Below are 16,082 nucleotides of genomic sequence, written 5' to 3' on the forward strand. Positions count from 1 at the left end.
CCAGGGACTTAATGTTCAGATATATTATATCAGATACTATATATTATGCATGAAAACTGGTTCATTTTTTATCATCCAATAATGATCATCAAGGTGGTTCATTATTCATCAGAGAAAAATGGACTCTCTTCATATTCCAGTCATAGTACATTTCCGCCCTGGTCATATACTTAGAAGTCCATTGTCTAGATAAATGTCTGATCAAATATGACCAAGCAAAGGAATTTTCTGGAGAATTGACCTTTTGCATGACATACATGCCCTTTCAATTACTACCTTTAATTGTATGTTTTTAGCTCTTTCTTACTTTTCTGATCACAAAATTAACAAACACAGTCCAGAAGTTAAGTGATGCTGTGATAATGTCATCATCCAGCTTGCAGCTGGAAATCAATTCACAAGAGTACTTCCCACTAAACCCCAGGTTCTGAAAACAAAATATGCCAATTAAATTATAGATCTGTTAGCTATTTTACTGTTGTTTCACAAGTAACACTAGCTAATGCACCAATTCCTGGTTCCACCTTACTTCAATTTTGTTGGTTACAGCATGCAAATGCATATGTCAAATCATTTAAATTCTGCCTCTAAAAGCAATGAAAAGCACAAAAAAAGTGGAAAAATAAGGCTGAGGGAGGAGTGAAAAAGACATTTATTTCTATAATATCCTCTATATATTTTATGCTTTATAATGTGTCCTCTGAGATGTCATCTAACACCTAAGTCTCTGGACATATTGAAGTAAGGTTTCTGTGTTCTAGTGTTTCCACATGGGTGTACCATGCAGAATTTCATTTTGGTTGAAAATCCTTTCTGTAGTGTTTGATTTCGGATAAATTCATAAATGCATATTTCTAGTGTAAGTATAAATATGTATAAATATAAATTTAAATATAGTGTAAATAGCTACTTAATAAACTACTTTGCACACATATTAAAGGGCATTGAAGGCCTAGGCTGATGGAAAAGGAAGTGCTAAGATGATCATTAAAGTTGTACTTTTGGAAGTGTATTTATCAAAATGGACAAGCAATCCTTGTTTTCCACAAGGTAGTTTTGTCTTGCAGTAAAAAGCTGGACTGCACCTGGAGAGCAAAGTAGCCACCATTGTTGCTCACAAGTCTTTTATTCAACCTATGTAAATGCCATTGACAGAGATTCATAAACTTTCTCTCCAGAAGACATCATAACCTGTATGCTGCAGAGAGCAGTGAGCTAAATATAATCTTCTTTATGGCCTGCCACGTCCTAGGGACTTCAAGTCTTGCATTGCTGTATACAGAGAACAACACAAGATGCAGTAGAGGCTTTGGGATAAAACAAAATCTTCTTGGTGGCCCCAAACAGCAGGAATTTGCTGGCAGATCCTGCTGCACAGGTGCTTGGAATTAATAAGGAATGAATACTGGGAGAGTTAGAAACCTGTTTTAACTATCCTTTTCTCTTACTGCTATTAAACAAATGTTAAGGTCTGTGATAAAGACCATGTTTGTAAGAGGTACTTACATACAAACAACTGTATATTTTTGAATAATACTTTCATTTCTGTCTGTTTACCTTTTAGAAAGAGGAAGCCAGAGAAGAGAAAAGAAAATTACCTTTTAGAAAGAGGAAACCAGAGAAGAAAAAAAGAATATTTCTCTTAGTTTCAGAGTTATGGAAACTTTACTACAGTTGCATGAAAATTGAGTCTTTTAGCTCCCTTTAGCCAGAGCTCTACCCCCAAAATAGAGAAGGATTAGCAGGCATTGGTCTGTTAGTGTGCCAGAGACAGAGCTGAGCTTTTTGGTCATTTTGCACAGCTTTTGAATGCTGCAGCTATGTAAAAGTAGATCACAGTTCTTCTCCTGACCCAAAGTAATGTATGCCCTTTTCTGTGAAGACCTTTTCTACAGCATGAGGTAAATTGTGCAGGCAAGAGGGCTGTACACTGCCCATTTCCACCTCAAACTACTAAATTGTGTGAAATACCAAAAGCAAGCCTTCATCTGACATTCGCATGACATTCAAAACAGCAGTGGCAGTGATAACAAAAGATACTTCCAGCTGCAGGAAACAGGCCTGAGGAGTTCTGAATTTGTGCTTTTCATAGTTAGTTTTTTTGCAACTGAAGCAACTGAAAGACACAATTTCCTACCTAACACTTCTATAGTATTGAAGGAAGACAAAGAAAATATTTGCTCACCAGTTTTATTTTTGAGGCGTCTATGATTTCCTCAATAGCTACTGACTGCTCCTTCTCCTTCATTTTTCTTTTTTGTTAAACATGTAAATGATACCAGAGAGTGCTAGACAGAAGTTTATATACTTAGGTGAACTTTGTTTCTTCCTTGGACTTTAAGACTAATCTAGTGTAGAATGTGATTGACAAAGCATTTTCATTGATGTTATGCAGCCTTTTCAAGTTAGCCAACCTAAGCAAATGAGGTTGTTAATGTTTACTCTGGCCCTTTCTCTAAAATGGTTTTGAACTTTAGCAGATTCTATCAACTTATAAGGGTTGCCAAATTACATCAGTATTCACAAAATAAAAAAGTACTTGTGATTATGCAGTAGGGGGCTGCCTAGATCAGCAATGCTATATGCACCTCTAGTGGAAAGCTGGCTTTACTTCATGACTGAGTAATTGCAGGACTTGTTGAATAAAACACTTTGGAGTATACCTACTTGAATTTCTTCCTTCTGTATGATTCTGAGAATGGGACAGACAGCAGCTTTTGCAATCCATCCAGATAGTCACCATCCATATTTAACAAATAACTAATACAAATACAAATTAATAATGTCATGATGAGAAACTGTGACCTCAATGACCTTGTAATAGCAGTGAGATTTTGCAGACAGAGTGAACCATGCTTTTACTAATAAATAGTGTCTCCCTAAAATCAAATACAGAGTTAACAGATTTAATCAGAACTTTATACCAGCTGCAGTTAATAGAATCATAAAAATTAAAGAAGAAAAACATCTATCTGTCCTATCCTTATCTAACTTCTACTCCGTACCTGTACAACACAAGGTTTTTTCCAAATGCCAATGGAGCAAAACAAATACAAGTAAGCCATGCAGTCACTGAGGGTTTTCTCCACCAGCTCTTTTCCTGCAAGAGTGGCAGAAGTGAAGCAATCCCACTGACTTGACTCCCAAGCAGACTGGAAATAAAGAGTAGCTCCCAGTCTTGGTAAAATAGTGAACTATGAGTGTATGAAATTAAAGTGAAGCAGTGATCAGAAGATCCCTGAAGAGGTGACCCATTGCAAGGCACCACCTTTACAGTGTATTGCCACCTTCCCCCTGCCCAGCTGTTTCCCCAGCTCACAGCTGACACAACCCCTGACTTCCAGCATGCCCAGGGGCTTTGGCTTCCCTTCTCTGGTACTGGTTTAATTATTTTCTCAACATTCTTGCTGCTAAGGTCATTCAAGGGGATAGTTAAAAAAAACATTTCTTAAATATTACAAATAAATCATAGTATCATAGAATGTTAATGGGTTGTTATGGACCTTAAAAACCATATAGTACCCTGCCATGGGCAGGGACACCTCCCACCAAACCAGGTTACTCAAGCCCTTAATCAAGCCTGGCCTAGAACACTGCTGGGGTTGGGGCATTCACAACTTCCCTGGGCAACCCATTCCAATGTCTCACCACTCTCACAGTAAATAATTTCTTCCTACATCAACATGGAAACAGTTTTTTCTTGGCTTTATTTGGTACTGGATGTGGAAAAAAATTGAATGAAAAGGTTTTCCATGAAGTAGCTTTCAATTTTCTTCCAATCTGAAATCAACTGCTCCATTTAGTTTAGTCGTTCAGTATTGACTACTCCAGCAACATGGAGCTGAACTGATTCAACATATCAGCAGCTGGGCCTCTCCTGGTGGCTTTTTGAAATCCAATTTCATGGCAGTGCAGTGCCTGAAGCATTGCTCTGCAACTACTTCTTAGCTCTCATTCCCAGCCATCTGATTGCTACAGAGCCTCTCACCCCAGGCTTCTTCAAAAATAGTGCTGAAAGCTCATGTTTTGTGCACCAGAAAAAAAATACAACTTAGAATCCTTGTAAACATTCACAGGATTAAATTATTTTTCTTGCTGGTGCCACCCAAGTCTGTGCAAGAGAGGCCCATACCATTGCAGAACATAAACTTCCTCTCACTTCATTCTCATTCCAAGCCAGTCAATCTCCTAATGCTTTTGCCATAAATTTTAGTGGACTGCATGTCAAGTAGAGAGCATTATCCCAGTTGTACAGGGATTATTTGGACTGCAACAGTTATTTCTGAATGAAAGTACTAGTAAATTGCCAACTGTTTTCATACAGATCTCCACTGTGTTTGCTAGATTACTGGGTTTACTGGTGAGTCCTAGGGCTGTGTATGTATATTATCAAAGCAAAACAACATTTAGTACAAAGAAGTGATTCATAAGATCACATGTTGTTAAATTACACCTTGAAAAGCACAGAGATCCTAATTTTTAACTCTGCTCTTTCCTCTCTTCACTGTGACTAATGTTCTCAACATCTGCTTTAATATGTTTCTTAATTTTTTCTCTTTGCTGATATTAAAGCAATGTAGAGCAGAGCTTTTTGATACCTGCCCTAGACTATTAATGATAGTGTGATATATGCTTTGTATTAACAGACCTAAACATCTACACTTCCTATGTTCTGAACATTTGGAAGTACTAATATACTTTAAATTCACTACAGAATGTTAAATAGACTGTAAGGATTTTGAATAAGAATGAACTTCTGATAAAAATGAAAAGTACTTATTTTTCAAATGTCTGTCACCACATCTGACCTACATGACAGTTGTTTACTTCTAAAACTCAGTCATATGTTGTTTCATTTTTTTTAATGATTCTTTTATGGTCAGGAACAAACCTGCTGCTCTGAATATATACTTAGAGAAAAATATTGTCTTATAATAAACAAATACTCTGCTGTCTGTTAATTAAAATTTCATAAAACTAAATTATTACAACAAGAAAAAATTACTTTAAATTGATGCCATCTTCAATGGTGTCTTTTTTAAATTAAGTCTTACCTTCTCCATAATGAACAAACAGTTTTCATTACATGATAGTTCATAAGAATAGTTATGATTTTATTTCAATTATGCTTTATCAACAAATATATAATTTGGTTTACAAATTCTTTCATAGGAATCAAGGCCTCTTGCATGTAGGGAAAACTAGTCTTACATTTTAGCTGAACTTATAAAAGATTGTTATAAAAAGTAGGTTTCTGCCATTAGGGTATTCTGAAGAGCAATAGAAAGACAGCCAGAATATTCCTTAGTTTAAACAATTCTTAAGTAACCACCCAAAACCAGACAGTTTCATGAAACTGTAAATTTGGGTCCAAACACAAGCCAGATAATCCACTCCTCAGAAGCTGTAATTATTTTAATGAGAGATGGAGGAATGTTCTTATTTTCACTTCTCTGATTCTACTAATGCATAACTGTAATTCATTAATTCAGGGTCAGACAATGAGCCTTTGAGCAATTATTCACATGAGTGGTCTCACAGAATTCAATGTCTTCATTTAATGTGCCATTAAAATGGTACATGGGTGCATTTAACTAAAGTAAACATTAGTTCACTGTAACACACAACAGGTTGCACTGTAAAAAGTGGAAAGGTTACTCAGCCACTGAGTAAGCAATTGAGAACACTGAGAAAGAAAAATGGCATCATGAATTTATCTTTTATAAGAAAAGATTTTGCTGAAAAATTACCTGAGCCTTTTACCACATTCTGAAAACCAAGTCAGTCCATTTCAGAGTTTCAGAGATTACTCTGCACAGTTTACAAAATCAAGACAAGTCCCCAGTAAGGAAAGTCTAAAAAGAAATTCTAAAAATACTTAGGAATTATGCTGGAGAATTTTAAAGAGAAAGCCAAAATCAGCCAGATACAGAGGCAACTCAGTCTCCCCTGTAATCTCACTCTATGTTTGTGTCAGCCACCACAGCAGGCACCTTGTGCAGATGTCAGAGCTACTGTGGGTCCTTGCTGAAGTACAGCACAAACCCACCACATCTCAAGGAAATTAGATGTTCTCTCATTCTTGATCATGCCTCCTAGTCCAATGCTCTTGTAATACATACATGTTTGGCTCAGATAAAGAAATTTCATTATGTTTAATATGATAATGAAAAACTGGATATAAAAAAATAATTTTCTACCTGCATCTCTATCTTTCTCTATTGCACAGCTTATGACCAAAATTTTGCTGGCAGATTTAGGATGTTTTTTGCTTGAAAGATGGCTTAAAACCAAGTGGCATGAGCTAAATGCCTGAGATCATCTCCATATGCCTAATTTGTTTGCATATTTTTAAAGTACACAGTGCTGAAAGAGAAGACAGCAGAAGCAGAGACACCACTCCATTTCCTCACGCCGGTGCAGTTTGCCTGCCTTGCTGAAGGCAGGCTTTATTTTGCCACAGTATTGAACAGAGCAATTTGGAAATGTGTGCTGCTCCCTGGCTTACCTAGCAGCCTGCTGATTTCCTCAGCACAAATGAAAGTCCAAATACCAAATACCTGTCCCAGAGGCACTTCAAGAGTCCCAAATCTGTGCAAGTACAATACCATCAAGGTCTAAAAGACATTGCAGATTTTCTTCCTCATCAACAGTAAGGTATTCAATAAATTTTAGAGACAAATGTCCTTCAAGGCTGAAGATAAAGGCTAATGAACCTGGAATTAGGACAGATTAACATCATCCAATTTTAAAAGGTTTGAAGGGAGTATGACTTCAACCCAAAACCCAGAATTCATGCCTCTCATCACCATCCCACGCTATCATACCAGAAATTATCCTCCCCTGCCTCACATCAATTTGAGCCAAAATATTAATTCACTCCCCAGGGACCATTTCTTTGCTATGTTCTGTACAGACATATGTGTAAATCAGTCCAGCTGCAATAGTTCTGTATCTGGCATGCAAATAGCAGGTGTTCATGAAAATTTTAATTGGCATTAATGCTGGACTGTAGAGTGGGCAACACAGAAGAGTAGCAATCTTGTCTCTTGAGGTATTTTTGGAGCTAGGGAAGTTCTTTTAGCCGGAAAAAGCTGTTCCCCCAGAGGGCGATAAAGAGCCAGCACCTATCCTGACGTGCCCTTGGTGGATTGTCAAAGCCTCCGACAATCCTCCTGCCTTCATCAGGGGGAAGCTCCCCTTTACCGGCACAGTTTAAAGCCCTGAGCACAACCAGTTCTGGACATCAGCTAGGGTAGAAAGGACAACATACATCCTTCTGTAAAGTGCATTGATTACACGTATTGATATGTATTACTTTCATAAATAATAACACTCTTTGTGGATTTGTGTCCAGAAGAGCTCCATCCTTCCTGTTCAAATATGTAACATATACAGAAACATAAATAGCCTTTGTTAGTCCTCTCACATTTATCCACAAAGAGACATCATAAAACTGAAGTTTGTTACATTAATTCTTGTGAAGACGTAACTTTCCTCTTATTTGTTCTTGAAATTATTCAACTAAATGCAACTTGTCTGTATGAAAATCCAGAACTAGAGCCTTGCTTCAGGATAAGATACTGGAGAAACCACTGCACCATAGAAACTATTACATGGGGGTTTTTAAACTTTTTTTTTAGTTGCGGTAGAAGGATGTTTAAGCAAGGCTTTAAATGGCCTTCTAGGGTCCAGAGACTTTTTATCCTCATTATTTTTAGCACTGCAAAGACATCAGTAACTCCAATGGGTCATGCACCAGGCATTTTGCTGGGCTAGATCCCCAAATGCTATTCAGACGACTTAAAACAACTATGTGTCACCACACTGGTGCGCTTTTCTGTAATAATTATTGGCAAAAATGCAATCAGCTGAAGAGAAAGAAGAACAGTCCACTGATACTATTCCTTAGTCTCTGAATTGTGATGTGCTTGAATCACTCAAAGAAGCTTTCTAGTATAAAAAGCAAAATGAAGGCCAACAAAATACTTACAGTTCTTTGCATTAGTAAAGGAGTTTCAGAACAAGCTATCCCTTCATCATTAAAATTTGATTCCATATTGATTATGTCTTCAATAACTTCTTCCATCTGATAAAATAATATTTTAAGACAAATCAGTACAAATAATAATGGAGAAAAGTTATTTTTAAAATACAGAGGATTCATCTTGAATATCTATTACAGCAATAAAACAATTTCAGAAGTTTATATCTTCTGAATAATAACTCAAATTCTGAATTCTGAATAATATAATTCAAACATTTCTATAAAATATTCACATTTTTTTACTTCTTGTGAAAACAGTTGTGGTTTAGCAAGATACAGCTTTCTCTTAAACACCAGCCCATGCCTGTATTTAATCCCTTATTGCAGCGCCATGATCAGATGACAGGAATGCATTGTTAAGCTGTAACTGTGACCTATCATCTTGATCAAATGTCAACTTGATCACAGTGCATTGCTGCATTGGTGCAGGAAGACTGAAAGGAACCTGTGGTTCTGCAACTGTACGAGTCACTCCAGGTTTGATGTTACATGCTGCCCTCTTGGGCAGGTAGAGGTTTCTTTGTTTAGCAGTACACTGGATACTTTTCCAGACAGCCTTCTGGTCTCTGTTTTAATCTAATCTGAGCCAAAAACTACTGAGGCAGCTCAATAATTACTTGGGATGAAATAATGAGTACTTTGAAGGCCTTAGATACATCTAGGCCAAAGTCCAACATGAGTTTTCAATGATGATTATGGTCTGGTTTCATTCACAATATAATTTTGGGAGAGATCCCATGATAAGCATGTCACTTTTAACTCTGTTATCTGCAGCTCTTGGAAGCTGAAGAAGTTGTAGATGGTCCTGTGCAATGAAAGTATCACACAGACATGGGACCTTTCAACACAGAAGTTTTGGCCACATGGCCCAGCACAACTCACGCATGCATTCCTCTACCTCTCTAAAACCAGAGAACACAGTACTACTGTGCCAGCAGTTGTGCCTAGACTTATCTAGGAAAGCACCATCAGGGCCAAAATGATACCAAGAAATGCTGGCAATGAAGCAATATGAAGGAGAGCAGTTTACTGCACCAACCTGGGTGTTGGCTCTATATTATTTACTAATATATCTATAGTCTACTCTTAACCACAGGGCACACCCACATTAAGAAATCCCATTTTGACAGCAATCCATCCCCCTGAGTTTGAGATGAGATTTATCCAAATCATTGCAAAGCTGCCAGGATCTTGCCAGTGCCAGGTATCACCCTCCCAGTCTCCACCAGGGTGGAAAGTGGTACAGGGCGTGCTCCTGATCAGACCCCAAATGCCTGAGAACAGTTTCAGCACACTGCACTTTGCCAGCATGGAGGTGGTCACATAGGTGTCCACGAAGGCCATTTAAAATAGCATTTTAAAGTCGCTCCAGTAATCCATACACCTGACTCAAAATGTCAGTTGTCAATGCAGAAGGAATGGAGAGGCCCCAGATGAACTCTCCAGGAAGCTTTATGGGCTCCCTCATGCTTAGGGAATGAGTCATTGTGTATTTGTAAGATTCTTCTGTTCTATTAAAGTCCAAGACATGATACAGCATCTCCATTTCTCATTTCTGTAGGAATTCCTCTCTTACCTAATAAACAGTCTCTTTTGAAATCTATTGAAGTATTAAAAGCCATAATGACCTACATCTCACACTGGCTAAGAATCTGATATTGTATTATAGCTGAACCTCTATTAAAATCAATGGTGGCACTAAAGTTAGCATATCTTTGCCAATTTACTCAAGATAACCCACATAAAAATATAGCAGCAAACTGAAAAAAATGAATAAGTGATTTTTTTTCAGTTATGTATTGAAGGTAATCTGTATTTAACATTTTTCATGCAGCTAGGTTAATACCTTCAGACAGAAACAACTGCCATCTGTAAAAAGGGTGTTTTTCTTTGCAAAGTGCATATTCAGAAAATGTACAGCAACATGTGATGTATATGTAAAAAGATGCAACAATACATTTTATCTGGAAGCAGTCTAAAAGCTGGATCCTGCAGTAAGCTATTCACAGGCACGTGAGAGAACAACCGACATAGTTCAAAAGGACACAGAAAGCAAGTGCCATAACCCCTTGAAAGTTAAGAAAGTCACGTCTTGCCCACTTGTAGTGCAAGGAGGGTGATCTAACAGTTTTGTAGAAGTGGACAGAGCCCAGTTCCCCATTCTTTGCCCAGCTCCCTCCTACCGCATTCTCGTGTTGGCCCCCGAGGGCCAGCAGCTTGGTGACCGGGCTGTCCCCGGCGCTGGCAGGGGCCATGGGGCCGCCCCGCAGGATGGAGGCCACCCCCAGCGGCTGCACTGCGTGCGACTGCGACAGCGACAGCGCCTGGCTGGACAGCTTGGTGTCGAGGGTCAGGTACTGCTTCACCTGGTGCCTCTGGCTCTGCTGTATGTGGTATCTAGACTGATTTTCCAAGTGTGTTTGTACCTGGGAAGGAAAAGAAATAATTGCTGAAGTTTCAAGTTGTTAGTATCAGGATTTACACATATACTCACTTAAAAATATTTCAAATCAATAGATTCAGCTTTAATAACACTTGGATAGAATTATTACTTTTTTCACTTTTACACACTTACATATTTTTATTTCTTTACCATTTTCCCCTTACATGGGTGAACAAACACTCTGAATAATTATAAAGAAAAACAGAATTAGAAAAGATAACCATGTTCCTGAGAAAAGACCAGAAATACGCTACACATTTTTCTCAGTTAAAAGTGATCTCTCTTGAGATCACTGCAATCAAATCCACATGCATATATGAACCCTAAAATTAATATTGACTCTTTTGTACATGAAAGAGTAAATAAATGCACAGAGAAATATCATCCAACCAATTTTAAATAATAACAGGAGTAGACCTTTATTCACACCTCAATCCTCAATTGTCTCACCTGATGATAAGTACAGTCACTAAAATGAGGCATTGCTGTAGTTTGGCAATAGAGTCCAAGCTGTAGTTCTGAATTACTGCTCACTATCCACAAGCTGTGCAGACTTCTTGGAGTGCCTCTTGAGGACAGATCACTTTTTTAGTGGATTGAGCTTCATAAACTGAGTGATCATGCCAAAATGGCCGATTGAGTAAGAATTTGGGTCATCCTTTGATTGTAGAGATTGACAGTTGCCACTTCACACAGCTCCCCTTTCAGATCAATGTCACATTTCTGGAATTAAACTACCAGAGGAGCACTTCATACACAAACCTTACTGTCAGTTCAGCCCTGTGGCTCTCTTCTCTTCCTATGGCATGACTGGTAACAATGTCTTATCATAAATTTTTCTCAACTGGCCTTTGTAAGCATGATTAATATTTGTTAAATAATAGCAAAAATTGCTTTGAAATCTTTGAAGACTTTTTTCTGAAAAATATTTAGTCATTTAAGCAAACTCCTTTTTGATTCCCCTAAAATACATAAGCAGAGATAGATAGCCATAAAAGCAATTTTCATCTGAAGAAGTCATGCTTTTGTACATATTGCAGTACCTACTTTATTTTAATCGTTACAGTATAATTTTAATTATGTTTCTTTAAACTAATTTCTTTAAACTAAATTCATATAAAAAAGACTAAGCCATGCAGTAATGAATATGAGATTAATTACTTTGATGTAAACAAACCTGAAAGTTATTAAATAATATTCCATTAAAATACTGGTATAAGATCTTAAATACACTGTTTGGATTTTCCCCTGATTTATGTCAGGAAGTTATGCATAATATATAAGGTTGCAAAAATTTCATGTATATTTGGGATTTACTTACATCATTATTTGTCTTAACTTAGATTTTTGTGATAGTTTTAGAAAGTGTTTAATGCCCTGTTAAAGTTCTAATTTATCATGTGCAAGGATACATGTAAAATCATAAATAATTCAGATACTTATGCATCTAGTTAGTCCTTCATAATTAAGATCATAATGAAAATTAGATACTCAAGCATTTTCTTAAATGACAATCCAATGTAATCTATTGCGTGACAGTTAAACCATAATATTATTTTTGAGCAAAATCAAATATATTAAGGGAAAATAAATATGTCCCATTGGATGGCTGGAGCAAGGATTCTCTGCACCCTCAGTGTCTGCTGCTCTTTCAGAAGCTTTCATGGACAATTCATGATTGTGCTGGACTCTACACTCACTGACAGAATCCACACGGGGTGACACTGCCCAGAGCCTTGCAGCACCTAAACTGATGAAAATCTTTCCAGCAGCACAGAATTCTGCAGTCAACAGCTTTGAAAACACAGATTCTTTATGTGGCACAAATGGGAGTTGGATAACACACAGACCACAATTGCATTTACTGCATTTCACCCCTACTAATTTTTTATCTTTAATGAAGCTGTTGAAGTCCTTGTAACAAGCAATGAATTTCTGCCTTAGAATTTCTACAGGCCTACCTGAAGCATAAAATCAAGAATATTGTATACCTTCAAATTAAATGGGAAACATAAGAAAATTGCAGTGTCCAAGATCTATACTACCTTGTTTTAAATGTGTTTTTAATAAGGAATTTTTATAGATCTGCTACAAGAAAACTGCTGAAAAGTCAATGGCTTGTTTTTTTTTCCTCTGGGCCGCAGATTGCTAGTGGGAGACCAAAATCTCTCTGCATCCTGTTTTCTTAGTGAACCACCACAGGGCCATCCCACTGGGCAAAGGGAAGATCTGTGTAAGACATTCAGCTAACTGCTGATTAAGTAAAAAACAGTTTTCAGAAGTGCTTATTTAGTGTGAAAATCTTTCAGTGATTATATCCCGTCCTGAACTTACACAGGCAGAAAAAGAACTAAAGCTTTGCTGACAGGATCTATGTTGCTGTGGTTTTGCAAACCCCTCCACCCCTTTACTGTGCCAGTCACAGTCATTACAAAGCAGAATCTTTGAGGTTAAAAATAGATCTATGCCCTGATTTTCATCTTCATATAGTCTAAATAACTCTTAATACTCACTGCTAAAGTAAAGGACTTTTTAAACTCAAACCACAATGTAAAGACAAAGCAGAATGGGAAACCTATTTTTAAAATCATATTGTTAATGTATAATAAAAGTGGACTGGGGGGGAGGGGAAATTCATACTGTGAGAAAGGAATATTGAGATTTCAAGTCAAGTTCTTCAAAAGTAGAACTTATTTTTAGAACTGTCCATTTAATATGTGTGAACTAGGAGTAAAAACTCAAATCCTCATAATTTTATAAAACCAGATAGTCCAGTGTCTCATTCCAAGCATGACTGATTTATCCTCCATTGGGATGTTGAATGACTTCTCTTATATCTTTTATCAGCGGTATGAAGGTAAGTTTCAACTTAGATTTTCTGAATATTGCAGATGACTTTAATTCTTTTAAGTAAGTATTGCAAAAATCGCAAATGTTAAACTTTGACCTGATTTTGAGTTTCCTTTTAATGATGCACAAGGAGCATTTAAGCACTGGCACACACAGTTGCCCTGAGAGGCTGTGGAATCTCCGTCCTTGGAGATTTTCAACACTTTTCTGCACAAGGCCCTGAGAACCTGAAGAAGCAAAAGAAATCTAAAAAGAGACAGGGAAATTTGAATTGATCGTCTGCATATAGAAAATATAAATAACGATTGTCAAGTCTGGTGAAAAAAGAATGGTGTCACGTTAGAAGTTCAGTAAAATAAATGCAAAAAAGCAAAAGACTGAAAGATCAGTTCCACATAAAGTAATCTCACAAGTAAAATAACCAAGATCAACATAGACTTAGCTGCTTAGAGACCTTAATCATGGGCATGTTTTAGAGCCACAAAACACAATCCTTCTTAAAAAAAAAAAAAAAAAAAAAAAGAAAAAATATTTTCCAGAGTAGAAGAATTTTTAATTTTTTCCCAATAATCCTAATATGATATACTCCAGCAGTGCCAGGAGACCAGTTTTTCAATTTAGAATCTTTTGCGGAATTCCCATAATCTGTAACAATATTTTACCAGAGTTTATGTAGAATTTTAAGATTCAGATGTTGATGCTGATGCACTTTTTACTGCCACAACAGTCTGAATATAGGGTTACCTTCTTTTTTTTTGTCTCTGTGGGTCAATGAATATTTAGTCCTTTGTTTAAAGCAGTAAAGCATGAAGGAAGACCCTGAAATGCTTTCAGGACAGTGCATCCAATAATCTGGCACATCTGTGGAACATGGATTCACATCTCTGACAAAAATTAAGCAGTGTGATTTGCTAAAGCAGATCTTCGAGCTCTCAGCAGACCATTTTCTATCAAATGCCTTTCTGCCATCCTATTGTTTTGTGAGATGGATGGCCTTGCTTGTTGGTATGCCTGATTTCTATTGATAGCTAGCAAAAGATGGGCACTCAGTGACCACCTAATGATCCAGACCCTGACTCAGACAAACCTCAGACACAGCCCAGGACTTAGTGTTGTTCTACTGGTACATCTGCTCTAGCCCATGGTGTAGTGGCTTACCTGGCCCTTCCTGCCAAGTGCTCCTGATAGCGCATCTGTAAAGTGTAGCAAGGTGATGAATTTGTGCAGATGAAGGGCTGGTTCTCCTCCCAGACATTGCCCTGTAGCAGCTCTAGCAATGTACCGTAAATGCTAATTATCTAAGATTATTTGAGGAATGAAGGACAGCATAAAACCTAGCAGTTAATAGATTATCCACTCCCTTCTAGGCACTGCTTTGGTTTAATATCTGGCTTTCCTGAACATGGTGAATTTAAAGTCTACTCAGAACCAGAAACTTCAAGCATGAAGGGACTCAAAAGCCTCCAACACAAATGCAAAAATTATAACTCCACCAGTTCCACAAAGCCAAAATAGAAATGAAAACTTTGAGATGGATTTTTTAATCCAGAAAAAGATCCCAGTGCGCAGGAAACTGACTGTACCTATTTCTATTTTATATCTCACTGACAAGCCAGTTCTGGGAACAAGAATATAATAGCCTTTCAGAATTACAGATGCATATTCAGACTTCTTCAATTGCTCTTTCTAATTTGAGCACACATCATCATGTTGTAACACTGCAGTACAGTTGTGTAACATCTTTTCTCATATTGACATTGTTTGCTTTCATTTCTAATATGTTGCACAATGGCATAGCTAGACTTTCAGTAGTTTATTACATAAACTGTTTTACTTCACAATTTGCTGATGGATTTTTTCTTCTGCTAGTAAAAGAATATATAGAATGTCAAATTTAAGAAAAAATAGCTATTTAGGGGACCTAAAGAAGGAATGAACAATGCCACTGATTTCATTAAGCAGTAGTGCTACATCTTTCTAGGTGTTCCACTAAGAGCAAGCAGATGACATCTGTATTCCCAGGCTGCTTAGCCCAACATCATTCCCAAGAGAAATTATAGGAAAACTGAAAAGAGATTCAATTAATAAATTATTAAAATATAGGAATATAATTAATGCTAGTCAACATAGTTCTGTGCAAAATAAGCCTTGTCAAACAAATCTACTTCTGCTCTTTGATGAGATTTTAAGTTAGGCTGCCAAAGGTAACGATGTAGGTATAATACACTTCAACTTTTGTGTGCCTTATGACTTAGTATCACTCAATATTCTAATTAAAAATATAGCACTGCACAGTATCAATAAAGCGTGTTTAAACTGGATTAAGCATTGGCTGACGAGCACGCATAAGAGAGTGATCAGCAAAGGCTTAGCATCAGAAAGAGGGGCTGCTCAGTCTTGTATTTTTACCATTTTACCATTTTACTCATTTTTACCATCAGTGATTTGGGACTAATGAAAAATAAAACAAACTAAAAAGCATAAATATTTTTAGACTAGTGTTCCCAGTCGAAGTGATACGAATCTGCATGTACTGGAGGAAGAAATGTAGGATGCAACAATGAAGTAAACACCTCAAGCAATGAGTCTGTAAAGAATTTGAGGTCATAACAAGCCAGCAACTCAGCAGGAGCATCCCACTGATGCTAGAGGAAGAAAGGAAAAATGGTATAAAGAAGGTAGTGAATAGGGGCCTAGCTTTACTCTGCTTTTTTTTATGGCTCAGGAGAGATAAATAATGGA

General features: G+C 37.1%; 1 protein-coding gene across 1 annotated transcript in view; it reads right to left on the reverse strand.

The window, feature by feature from the left end:
* TFEC (transcription factor EC) overlaps positions 1-16,082 on the reverse strand; it is an 87,660-nt gene that overhangs the window by 23,818 nt on the left and 47,760 nt on the right. Inside the window, exons 2-3 of the mRNA XM_066550077.1 lie at positions 10,231-10,473; positions 7,994-8,089 (exon numbers count right to left, since the gene is read on the reverse strand). Coding sequence (XP_066406174.1) covers positions 7,994-8,089; positions 10,231-10,473 — 339 coding nt within the window. The remainder of the gene's footprint in view (positions 1-7,993; positions 8,090-10,230; positions 10,474-16,082) is intronic.

Source organism: Molothrus aeneus, chromosome 5 (genome assembly GCF_037042795.1).
Source record: "Molothrus aeneus isolate 106 chromosome 5, BPBGC_Maene_1.0, whole genome shotgun sequence".
Taxonomy (NCBI): Eukaryota; Metazoa; Chordata; class Aves; order Passeriformes; family Icteridae; genus Molothrus; species Molothrus aeneus.